General features: G+C 47.0%; 1 protein-coding gene across 3 annotated transcripts in view; it reads left to right on the plus strand.

Annotated features, from left to right (window-relative positions):
* Positions 1–12,179, plus strand: part of MTOR (mechanistic target of rapamycin kinase) — a 115,503-nt gene that overhangs the window by 63,186 nt on the left and 40,138 nt on the right. For all 3 annotated transcript variants that reach the window (XM_030878522.2, XM_030878528.2, XM_030878536.2), the window contains exon 29: positions 10,889–10,964. In XM_030878522.2, the coding sequence (XP_030734382.1) occupies positions 10,889–10,964 (76 nt within the window). The remainder of the gene's footprint in view (positions 1–10,888; positions 10,965–12,179) is intronic.

Raw genomic sequence — 12,179 nt, forward strand, 5'->3', positions numbered from 1 at the left:
TTGCGGAGCATGGGCTCTAGGTGCATGGGCTTCAGTAGTTGTGGCATGCAGGCTCAGTAGTTATGGCTCACGGACTCTAGAGCACAGGCTCAGTACTTGTGGCGCACAGGCTTAGTTGCTCCGTGGCATGTGGGATCTTCCCAGACCAGGGATCGAAACTGTGTCCCCTGCCTTGGCAGGCGGATTCTTAACCACTGTGCCACCGGGGAAGTCCCTTACTTGTAGACGTTTTAATGATGGTCATTCTGACCAGTGTGAGGTGGTACCTCACTGTAGTTTTGATTTGCATTTCTCTAATAATTAGCAACGATGAGCATCTTTTCATGTGCCTATTGGCCATCTGTATGTCTTCTTTGGGGAAATGTCTATTTAGGTCTTCTGCCCGTTTTTCAATTGGGTTGTTTGTTTTTTTGTTATTGAGTTGTATGAGCTGTAAGACACTTTGAATTGTGTCTGACACATAGTCCATATCTAGCAAATACTAAGTAGTATTGATATTTAGGTAATCGATTATCATTTCATCAGAAAAACCTCCCTGTCCACCTGAATCTAAAATAAGTCCCCTGTGCCATTCTCCATCTCTGTGCTCTGTTTTCTTCATGGTGTTTACCTCCACAGCACTTATTTCCATTTGTGTTTTGTATATCTACTTCACTGACCTATAAGCTCTGTGAAAGCAAAGAACATACCTGTCTTATCTACCATAGTAGCTCTAGCAACCAGCACTTAGCACAAAGCCTGAGACAAAAGAGATACTGTATTGGAACTTGTCAAATGAAAGAATGAATTCCCAGCAGAAGGTTCTTTTCTCCTAAATAAACATCTGACATGGAGACTTAGAGTCTCTCTCCATGGTCATTGCCAGTATTTTATCATGGTGAGTCCTTCATTGCAGGGGATTGCCTTCTCTCCTGCTTTAACATTTTCTTCCATAGATTTTAGTTATAGAATCAAAGAGAGTGAGAACTGGAAGAGTTGAGATCATTTGGTTCAGCCTTCTTTTTTTTAACCAGTAACTTGAGGTAGCAGCCTGATTGTATGATCACTTTGTATCCCTGGAAACCATCGATTTGCATCTCACCCCTGTTTCTTTACATATGAAGACGAGTGAGAGGGCCACAGAGCATTGTGGTAGGGTTTTGTACCCCCCAGCCCCCCACCCCCGCCGTTGATTCTGGAGGCCTGTATGAATGGCATATCTGATAACTTGACCCTGCATTGACCTGTCAGTTAATCCTTATCACGGCCTGAGGGGCCACATGCAGCAGCTCATGTTGAAGACAGAACACAGAAAGTAACATGTCATGTCTCTGGGCAGCTGTATTCCCCGTAATTAATCCAGGAATCCAACAAATCTTGTCTGTCTCCAAAGGGAAATCAAACACCCATTACATTGCAATTGCAAAAAATCACTCTTAGCCAAAGACGGATTCCTGCCAGGGTGCAGGACAAGATTTCAAGTCTATGTGCAGTCGCCCTGGGACTGAGGAGCTTCCCTTCAGCCTGGGTCTTAGCCTCCCTGACTTAGGCAGCACTAGTGGGAAATGGCCTGTAACTCTTTGAGAATGTTAAAGAAATTGAACCAGTTTGTGCCTGAGCAACCAATTAACAGTGAGGGTGACTGGGCTTTACAGCCTACAGGCAAGGGGCTAGATGGACGAACAAACCCACTCTGTGTCTTAATTCTAAACACATGTTCCCAAAGTGTCTCTGTTGCGTTGCTTGGAAGTATGAGCCCAGCTTTTACAGTTGTTTCCAGGCTTCCAGAAAAGGTACACAGTCTTGTTCTTTTCCCACACCTCTGCTGGAAGAGAAAACGCTCTGTCCAGAGGGGAAGGATTTGCTCAAAGCTTCGCACTTCTCAGTAAAAACACATTCCAAACGTCTGGACTCATGCTGCCTTCAGAAGTGCCAGTGTGCCTCGAGGAATCCATACCCCTGTCGAAAAGCTCCAAGCAGCAGAGAGTGTGCAGATGGAGGAAACCCCTTTGTAGCCCGAGCACAAGCACAGATTATATCTTTCTTTTTAGCCCCATCTTTTTCTTTAATGCCCTTTTACATCCAGCCATTACCCAAGAGGCCAAGTCCCTCACCAGTCATCAGTAGAGCTTAAATTTATTTCTGGCTGCTCTAAAGACTTCTTACAGGTTCACTTTACAACAGCTTGCCTCTATAGGGCATCTTACAAACTCCAAGGAAAGCTGCTTTTCAGTGCAGAAAGCTGACCATGAGTGAGGAGTTGTACAAAGGGAGGAGTCCTGGCGTTTCTCCTAAAGCTGACCAAAAGGACAGAGGATCTTTCCTTGTAACCCAAGACCATTCTAAAGGGTGCCGCTTGCTGTCGGTCAGTAGTTAACCTCTGCTCCTCCACTGCGTCTAGCTCATCCTCAGGAATGGCTGGAGATTCAGTGGGACCACTCTTACGGTGAGTTAGCAAAGCTGCTTCTGATTTTCATGTACCACTGCGAGGGGGAACAAACTGCTGGCAATTAAACTGGGTCACAGCACTCTGAAACCTTGAATTATAAGCTGTATCATGGTCTCAGAGCTGTTAAAGTGCACCTCTTAGAATTGATGAAATACGCTAGGTGCCCCATGGCCACCTCTGACACAGTCTGTCCCAGTGACAAGGAAATGGATCAGTGGTAACACCATTGATCTCTCCAGATTCTTTTGGACATCTCATTGGCTGTGAATCTTGGTGATTCAATTACAGTATGTTATGTTCCTCGTCTGTCAGCTTTTCCTTACTAAAAAGGTAGGCATATTTTTTCCTTCTCCTGATCCCAGAAGGGGCATCAGTATTACTACAATGTGGCCTAACTCCGTACTGGAGTACAAGGCCAGCGCACATCTGCTCACACGATTAGAAGTGTGGAGAGTTCAAAGCTCTGCCGAGTCACTGGATGCCAGGTCATTTCATTTTTGTTTCCCAACTTCATCCACATAATAGGCTGAGTCAGAGCTCTTGGACATGCAGAAGCCAAGAAATCAGAATTTTACCCAAAATATCAACTCTATTTTGAGTCGAGGTAGTTGAAAATAAGCTTTGGGCTTCAGTCTGTCAGCCCTCCCCGCTTTGTTGTTTCCTGACAGCTTCTTCTTCCTGATCGTCTCTCTCAGAGCTCTTCATTTCACTCTGGATATGAAGAAGCAGAAAGGAGGAGAAAAACCTCCAGGCATCACCAGAAAAGGAGCAGTGCTCACTGTTGTAGAATAAAGAGATAATGGCCAATTTGTCAAGAAGTGTTGACAAGAAAGATAAAGTTGGCAGTAATTAACTGGCTGACATGCTGGGAGTGATGCGCCTGCCAGTGGCTCCCTAAATCAGCCAGAGCCTTGGAAATGTGACAGCCATTCATCATTTTTACAGCACGCCTCTGACAGGCCCCTGGGTTGGAAACCCGGCCAGCACAAATCGTGTGCTTTGACACTCCAGGTCTCCGCGACCTCTCAGTGCCTTACTCTGGTTGTGCTGGGGAGCCCGGGCCCCGCATTCAGCCAGGAGGGGCGTGGAGGTGATGGGTGAAATGGGACCACTTGCCCCGCTTGTTGCCGAGCACTGTGCTCATCCTCAGGGAGGACGCTCTGATTCCCAGGACTGACCCTGCAGGCGTCTACAGGACAGACCACCTGTGAGCAGAGAGTGGGAGCTCCTGCCGCACTCCTGGCGCCCTGGCGGCTTAACTAGTGCTGCTCTCACCCAGCCACGAGGGTGCGCCCACGAGACGGGTTTGTACGTGCCATCCAGCAGCAGGGTGACATTCTTATGCAGCTGTTAAAAATAATTATGAAGGGGCTTCCCTGGTGGCGCAGTGGTTGAGAGTCCACCTGCCGATGCAGGGGACATGGGTTCGTGCCCCGGTCCAGGAAGATCCCACGTGCCGCGGAGCGGCTGGGCCCGTGAGCCATGGCCGCTGAGCCTGTGCGTCCGGAGCCTGTGCTCCGCAACGGGAGAGGCCACAACAGTGAGAGGCCTGCGTACCGCAAAAGAAAAATAAATAAATAAAAAATTATGAAGACTCCGGATAAAGTAGGAAATGCCTGTGATATGTGAAAGAGCAGAATCCAAAGCTGTATGATCACTCTAGCTAGCACTGTGTATAAAATATGTATTTATACAGAATATGCATGGGCAAAAGTAACATTCTAATATCGTGGTGAACTTCCCTCCCCCCACTTTTTCTTAATTAAAAAAAAAAAGATATACTTCCTCCTACCAGTCTCGAAAAGATAGTTTTTGTCTCTCCTTTCCGTCATCTACACAGTTGTTAGCATTCTATCTTTTTTATTCTTAAGGCCCACTTTCTCACATACAGATCTGGCAAGTCTTCTAGATATTATGACAGACGTGTCATTTACACTGTGAGCAGACAAAGGAAAGGGTGAAGACAAAGTGAGAGCTCATTATCCTTAAGCCGCTGTGGCCTGAGATGTCAGGAACCCATGTGATTGTCCAAGGCAGTCCACTCACCTCTCTTGCACCGGATTTTTTTTGTCTTCGTGCCTTAGGTCCCTGAGGGTGCCAAGGACACCAAATGTCCCAGCTTTGAAACCGTGTAATGAGGCCAGCCTCCTTTTCTTAATATGTAGAAAAGGAGTAAATTTACTCTTCCTAAGTTTCTGAAGCAAGAAAGGAAAGTTTGTCCTGCCAGACCCTGGGGTGCTATCTTCATGCCCTGACTGTGGCTTTAAGGGGGGGACCCTAAGGCCTGCCAGCCCCCTTCGCTCTCCCTACCCCTTCGCTCTCCCTACCCACCTGCATTTGAATTACCCCTCACCACCTTTCTCCGCTGTACATTTCGGATGTTCTCACGTTGCCTTCTGTCTTCACTGCTGTCCTGCTTGAAAAGAGACTGTCACACCCTTGAGCTCCCCAGAGTCCCAGGGGAACTGCCTGATGAAAAGACATCAGGGCCCCACCAATCCTGGATCTTCCTGGCTCTGTACAGGAATCAAGATGTTTTGTTTTTAATCATCCGTTGGACACAGAGCTAAGTCTTGGTGCTGGAAGAAGTAACAGGGATGGACAGAAGCAGCTACCGCTCTATAAGAGAAATAAGAAAGACTGCTTGGGGGACTTCTCTGGTGGCACAGTGATTAAGAGTCCGCCTGCCAATGCAGGAGACACGGGTTCGAGCCCTGATCCGGGAAGATCCTGCATGCCGCGGAACAACTAAGCCCGTGCGCCACAACTACTGAGCCTGCACTCTAGAGCCTGCGAGCCACAACTGCTGAGCCCACGTGCCACAACTACTGAAGCCCGCGCGCCTAGAGCTCAGTAACAGAAGAAGCCACTGCAATGTGAAGCCCACGCACCGCAACAAAGAGTGGCCCCTGCTCACCACAACTATAGAAAGCCCGTGTGCAGCAATGAAGACCCAACGCAGCCAAAAATAAATTAATTAATTAATTTTTTTAAAGTGCATTAATTAGGGCTTCCCTGGTGGCTCAGTGGTTGAGAGTCTGCCTGCCGATGCAGGGGACACGGGTTCGTGCCCCGGTCTGGGACGATCCCACATGGCGCGGAGCGGCTAGGCCCGTGAGCCATGGCCACTGAGCCTGCGCATCCGGAGCCTGTGCTCCGCAACGGGAGAGGCCACAACAGTGAGAGGCCCGTGTACCGCAAAAAAAAAAAAAAAAAGTGCATTAATTAAAAAAGATAAAGCAACAGAAAAGATTCATTAAAAAAAAAAGACTGCTTGATATACTGCTTGATACAAAGCAGGGTCCGTCTGGGCCTCAACTTGGCTCTTCAGGAGCTCCTCAGCCAGACCCGCCCAGGTCCGCTCTCAGCTGTGTTGCATGTGTCACCAGCCCAGCACCAAGGGTATTCAGAGTATTTTTACTTGACAGAGAACCAAATAAAATGTAGACTACAGTCTGCACTAGAAATAGGAGAGAGAAGGCCCAGAGCCATTTGGGAAGCAAGTGCGTGACGGTCTCGTAAATTCCTGATGCGAGCACTAGGAGCGCCTGAGTAGTCCCCCAGGTGTGACTGCAGATGCTCCTCGCGTGACCGGCTTTCCAGTGGGCTCCAGCTCGTGTTGAGTTATCCTGCATCACTTTGCTCTTAGTAGCCGAAGGTCCTCAAGGCACCAAGGCTAAGAGATGAGGTCGATAACCAAGTGAGCCGTACCGTGAGGAATTACCAGGCCAGATGACATTGGATTTGACACCAGTCCAGAAGCCCATGGAGCAATGACTTAGGAAACAACACAGTTCCTCAGGTTTCCCTTCAGGTGGTAGGAGTGACATTTGGATGCCGAGCCAGAGACCCTCCTGTTGGTTTGCTAGTGGGTCAGCATTAGTTAGGATGTGGAGCAGTTAATGACCCGCTGTTTCTTCAGTCTCATCCTCAGTGAGACTGGTCCCCACTTGCCTGTGAAAAGCACCGAGGAAAAGATTGAAGAGGCGAGTCACGGAGAAGTAAACAGTCCCCACTCCCAGCACTAGCTTCTCAGCCATCGCTCTCGGACAAGGAACGCACCAAGGCAATGAGAAGCTCCTTCACGTCTGAGTCCCTTACTCAGCTTACACACTTTCCCTACGTCTGGAAAGAGAGTTTCGGATAGTGGAGAAAAGATGCCTGGTGTAATCTGTTTGGTGTAGGAGGCATTGAGGCCATATCTTATTCTTATTTGTTAATTCGACTCAATTCTAAAAAGTGTTTCCCTCAATTGCCAAGAATTTTCCAGTTTCAAGCTCTTCAACTCAGCTTCCTTTAATAAAAATTAAATCTTGGAGTGAGGGAGGGGAGGTGGGGAATGAATGAGTGAATATGTCTGAATAATTGCCTTTTCCCCTCTTGATATCCTAATTCATTGTGTTTCCCTGTCTGTCTCTCTTCATTGTATTTCTAACACCAGGTTTATTTGTGGGCTCTGCGTTTTATTCTGTGGGTAGGCAGCTTCTGTTTGCTCTGTCGACTCGCAACTATACAAGAGCTCAACTGGATGTTCTCACTGCGCAGTGAAGTAGGATACAAATCTACCCCGACACCCATGCCAAGACAGCACTGGGACGGGATCCACTAGCCTAGAAATTCTTGCGCCGCAGCCATCTTTTCCTTCTGGCCTTGGTGAGCGTGGAGAGGAGACAGGCTATCTGGTTGACCTGTCATCCTGTGCACTGTTGTCGTGGGCACGTTGCTGCCTAAGCCTCCATCTCTATACTTGTTTGTTAGCGTCGGTGAGGCCTGGTTTGTGTTGTTAAGCACTCCTCTGCTGTTGGGCTGAGCTTTGAACAGTTTGCCCTTTGTAAGCCTCCAGCATTAATACGGAAAGACCCCGGGGCACACAAGGCAGCGTTTATTGAACGGGCTGTAGAAAACTCCCAGCTGCCCCATAAAACGAGAGCTCCTCATTAGGGGGCCTTTTGAGCAAAGGTGGTTTCTGCACATGAGCCACACATACGTCTCTCCCTTCAGTCTCATAAAACCACATCTGAGTTTAAAAAGGGAGTATTTGCACAGACAGTCTTGTGTCACCCAAGCAAGCAGGAGACTGGGGCCTTAGTAGCTGGGAACTTCTGAGTTTCCACAGAGGCTTATTCATCCCCCACTTTGCAGCCTGCGCTCTGTCTGTAAGCCTGGCAGCCTCGAACAAGCTGCCTCGGAAAAGCCCACTGTGGCCGCATGCTGACTGTCCTGCTGGGAGGTGTGGAGGCGTTGCCAGTGGCTTCTGAAAGGAAATAAAAAAATAGGAAACGGGAGCTTAGGGGTCAGAGCAGGGTGTTAGCCATGGTATGGGTGAGGAAGCTAAAGGGAAGGTGCATTACAGCTCCTTTTTCCCGTACGGCAGATTATATACAGAGTTCGCTCATGGAAACGTCCCATGCCATGCTTTCAGTCACTTATTTTACACGTATTTGCTCAGGCCCACTGATGCCGAGAGTAGACAGCTGACACACTTCTCTCCCACCGCAGAGTTGTACCCTTAGTTATTACTTCAGATCCTTTTAATGGTACAATTTCGAAGGGAAAGGATGACCGGCTGGGCCACGGTTTCCTTATACATAAAATGGGAGTGTTAATAATGTCTACCTCGTAGGGTTAAGATGACATGTATCAGCAGTAATCAGCATAGTGCCTGGCACCTACAGTGAGCCCTCAGTAAATTTAGATATCTTTTTGTTGTTATTATAATCCATTGCCTCTCGTGATGGAGTGCCAGAAGCCGTGGAGGAAGGAGAAAAAGTTAAGGTCCCAAACAAGATGGTAGACTCTGTCGAGCACCAGGAGAACCTCCAGAGCCTCAGCCCCTGCAGTTGCGTTCTCCAGCAGCCTTGTAGGCACACACGGGAGACTCCACGGAAGGAAAGAAGAAAGAAATGCATTTAGGGAGAAAGTTCTATAGGAAAGAAGAATGCAAACAGGGAGGAGGAAAGAATAAACAGGATGAGAACAGCTGGTTAACTTGAAATCTCTCCTCTCTGAACAGTCGAGAGTAGGTGTGTACAATCTCCTTTACTTTGAGGTCCTCAAACCAGAACTTAATTTATCAAAGGGACCCTTTCTCTGTGCTCCCACTCATTTTTCATGGGTTTGTTTTAGTCCATTTAGTCAGTTGTCATTTTTTCAGTGACTGTCCTTACTGTTGGACAAGAGCTTGTCATGCATCTCAAGGTACACCCCCGGTTTTCCTGGCCATTGATCGAGGCCTGGTCAGTGTGGGTCCGCAGTGAGCCCAGCCCCCTCTTTCCTTCCCACGGGGCTGTCTGCATCCTTACCTGCTTCCACACATATACAAGCGGGGAGTTCTGTGCAGGTGACTTATGTGGACTTTCTCTTAAAGGAGTTGGGGCCACGTGATGAGTTTTCTTTTTAAGTTTGCAAAGCTGTGTTGGTCTGTCCTTAGAGGAGGTATATCGAAGCCATAGCAACATTAAGGGAAAATTTGTATTTCTTCTCTGAAGTCTCTAGTCACAACTTCCTGATTTTCATCAGTTTCTTGTAAAATTCTCCTTTTTATGTATAACAAATGGGCGAGTGGGGGGAGGAGTGACTTTTGCTTGCTTTTGTTTTTGTGTTGCTTTATTCCCCAGAGTGAGGCAAGTTTTGGTAATGTTTATAATTTGTTCTTGAAAATTAGAGTATGTTCCAGAGCATAAGATTGGAAGACAGTTATTAGAACTCCTGGATTTTTATGTCTGATTCTTAGAGTTAACTTCTTTTGGTTCAGGCAAGAAACACTTTCCTTATCTTCCTCATCGGAACACTTTATGTTCCTACCAGGGCCATCCCAATAGTCCACATCAGGACTAAAAATAATATATAGACTATATCACTATATATAGTTACATATGATATATTACATATTTGAGTATAATATATAGAATATATACTGGCTTTCTTTTTTCCTGCCTTCTTATGCTTCCAAAATCTTTATTTGGGCTCAAGGAGCTAGATTATCACAAATCTATACCCAGTAATATTAATTATTAATACGCTTTACCCAGCCCTATGTGAGTGAGCAACAAAGCTGAGAACCTGACTTAGAGGCCAACAGGAATGGGAAACTGCTTCACAATGAGCATGCAGTGGAATTAGTCCCTTTGGACTTGGCTTTTCATTCTCAGCTTAGAAAAACTCTCATAGGGCTTCCTAAAGGACCATGATGCTACAGCTTCACTTTGAAATTAAAAATATTTCTGAATCCTGCAGCAGAAAACTTACAGAGAACATTTGGGCTCATTGCTTTGCTTGGGACCCACACAGAAGCACCAAACAGTCCGCCCAGTAAATCCCACACAAGGTTGCCCATCTACTCCTGTAAATAAAGGAGAGGGATGTCTGTGCAGTTACTTTCGCCTCTGGTTGCAGAGCCTGGAGCCTTGAGCTTGGACACTCAGTCTAGACTCCCAGGGTGGTCTGTCACATTTTGCTCCCTGCCTATGAACAGATGTAGTCGTTGTTGTCCTGTGGTTTTCTCAAGCCTGCTCCCTCCCTCTCTTCCTTCCTTCCTTCCATAACTCAAGCTTATGTTTAGTGTTGGGTTAGTTGCTGCTTACCCTCTTACATAGGGCCCTATTGGAACAAGGGTCTGAGCCTTGCAGCTCCCCTACTTTCAGGACCTCTTCACAGCCTCTCTGATGAACCAACTTCAGGCAGCAAGCCTTCCAGCTTTTCTGCCCAGTTGCCCCAATACACTTACAGTTCTCCAGCCCCAACTGGCCATATGCTGCCCACAGATGACATCAGCAAAGTTGTGTGTTGTTAAGAAAAGCATCTCTCTGCCAGAGAGACCAGGCAAGTGACTTGGGATGCGGTCCCTTCACAGCCTGCTGCAGAGGGAGGGCATGGTCTTTGAAAAGGGACTAGGGAAACATCTGAATTTGAAAGAGATGGGCCCTGTCAGGGGAGCAGTCAAGACTGTTGCTGGGTTCTCTGTCATTGACGTGGATGACCCAGCCTCAGTGCCACTTCTTTGTCACCCACAGAGCCTGATGATTTTTATTCATTTTGGTTATTCTTACCACCAAGGGCAACTGATGAGAAGAAGTAAGAGTTAAAAGTTCAGAGGTACCTCATCTGGTTGTGTTCTACAACAGGAACAGTTCTGGAGCCAGGGTTTCTAGTTAAAAAACAGACGTGTGCTGCCTGACGTATGATATCTGAGAGGAAACCAGTCTGCTGCTTGGAGGAAGGGCCCCAGAGCAGGCAAGGCCTCCTGTCCACCAAATGTGGCCCCTTCAAAATTAGGAGTATGAGATCAAGATGAAATCATTCAGGCCGAGCTTTCTGGGTGGTAATAGATAATTGATGCTCTTTCTATATCTGTAAGACATTGTCCCCAGCATACTGGTGAGCCATCTGCCCACAAATGACCCTGCACCTCCCACCCTCTGACATGCTGAGTGTAACCACCTATTCCTTTTGTTTTCCCAGCATTAATAATAAGCTACAGCAGCCAGAGGCAGCTGCCGGGGTATTGGAATATGCCATGAAACACTTCGGAGAGCTGGTAAGTTGCCTCATTCCTTTTAGAAGAGCAAGAGGTAGCCACCTGGCTAGGGAGGCACTAAGCCACGACCTTAAGAAAGTTACTTTCCTTTTCTGTTTTTTTGCCAATTGTTAAAAATCTGATGCTGACTTACCTATATCTTGAGGTTGAAGGAGACAGTGGCTGTATGGAGTGTATTCAAGCTGAACAGAGATCGTGAGGGCAGAATCTAAAAAACAGTAATAACTTGTATTTATCAGACTCTCAGCATGCGCCTAGCCCTTTGCTATGTGCTCTATGTACTTCATCTAATTCAGTCCTCACAGGAACCCTTTGAATGTGTACTATTGTTATCCCATTTTACAGATGAGGAGACTGTGGTCCCGGCAGGATAACAACCTTACCTGAGCTGACCGTGAATAAGTGGCAGAGCCAGGACTTGAACCCCGGGCAGTCTGGTGTCAGAGCCCAGGTGTTTAACCCTGACCAGAGTTGTCTTTGTGTCCTCTGTGACAGCCAGCATTGCCACTGGCCCATAGTTAAGGCTCAGTACCTACTTCAGAGGAAACCATGGGTAATTCTCCAGAAAAAAATATGCCATAATTTATACCTGATATTGAGGGATTGTTCCATTTCATTATTGCTTATATAGCTTCTTGCCTCCTGCCATCTTTGCCCAACTGATATTAAAAAGATTCTGTTACTCTCTGTAGTCTTGGGAGAGTGCTTTGGTAACTCCAAACCATATATAAGGCATCGACTTAATCAACTTAACATTGATTTCCTGGAAGGTCAGGAAGTTCTGGGTCCATATATTTGATGAGGAACCTTTTATTAGTCAAGTAGGTCACTTACTCCAGTCTGCCTTAATCGAGAGCCCAGTGTGTTAGAGTGAAGAAAGTGACTACTTCACGGGCTTTTGCCTTCTACAAGGGCTGTTCGATTGGACTGAAACCTTTCAGGGAGTATTTTGCCATCTTGAGCACATATCTGTGACTAGACTAAGAAAGCATCTCCAGATGACAAGACAGAAGGGACTGTGTCTCATCCATCTTTGCCACAACCCTTGTTTGCAGAGGGAGGAAGGTCAGCAAAGAGGGCACTTCAGGTACTCCACCCAGAGGTGTCCTCTCCTGTGATATCCTTAGCGCTTAGACCGCAGTAATTGAAACAAGGATTCCACAAGCATCTGGTATTCAGGCGGTTTTATACCCCGGTGGCTCAGAGTCCCAACCT

Source organism: Globicephala melas, chromosome 1, assembly GCF_963455315.2.
Source record: "Globicephala melas chromosome 1, mGloMel1.2, whole genome shotgun sequence".
Classification (NCBI taxonomy): Eukaryota; Metazoa; Chordata; class Mammalia; order Artiodactyla; family Delphinidae; genus Globicephala; species Globicephala melas.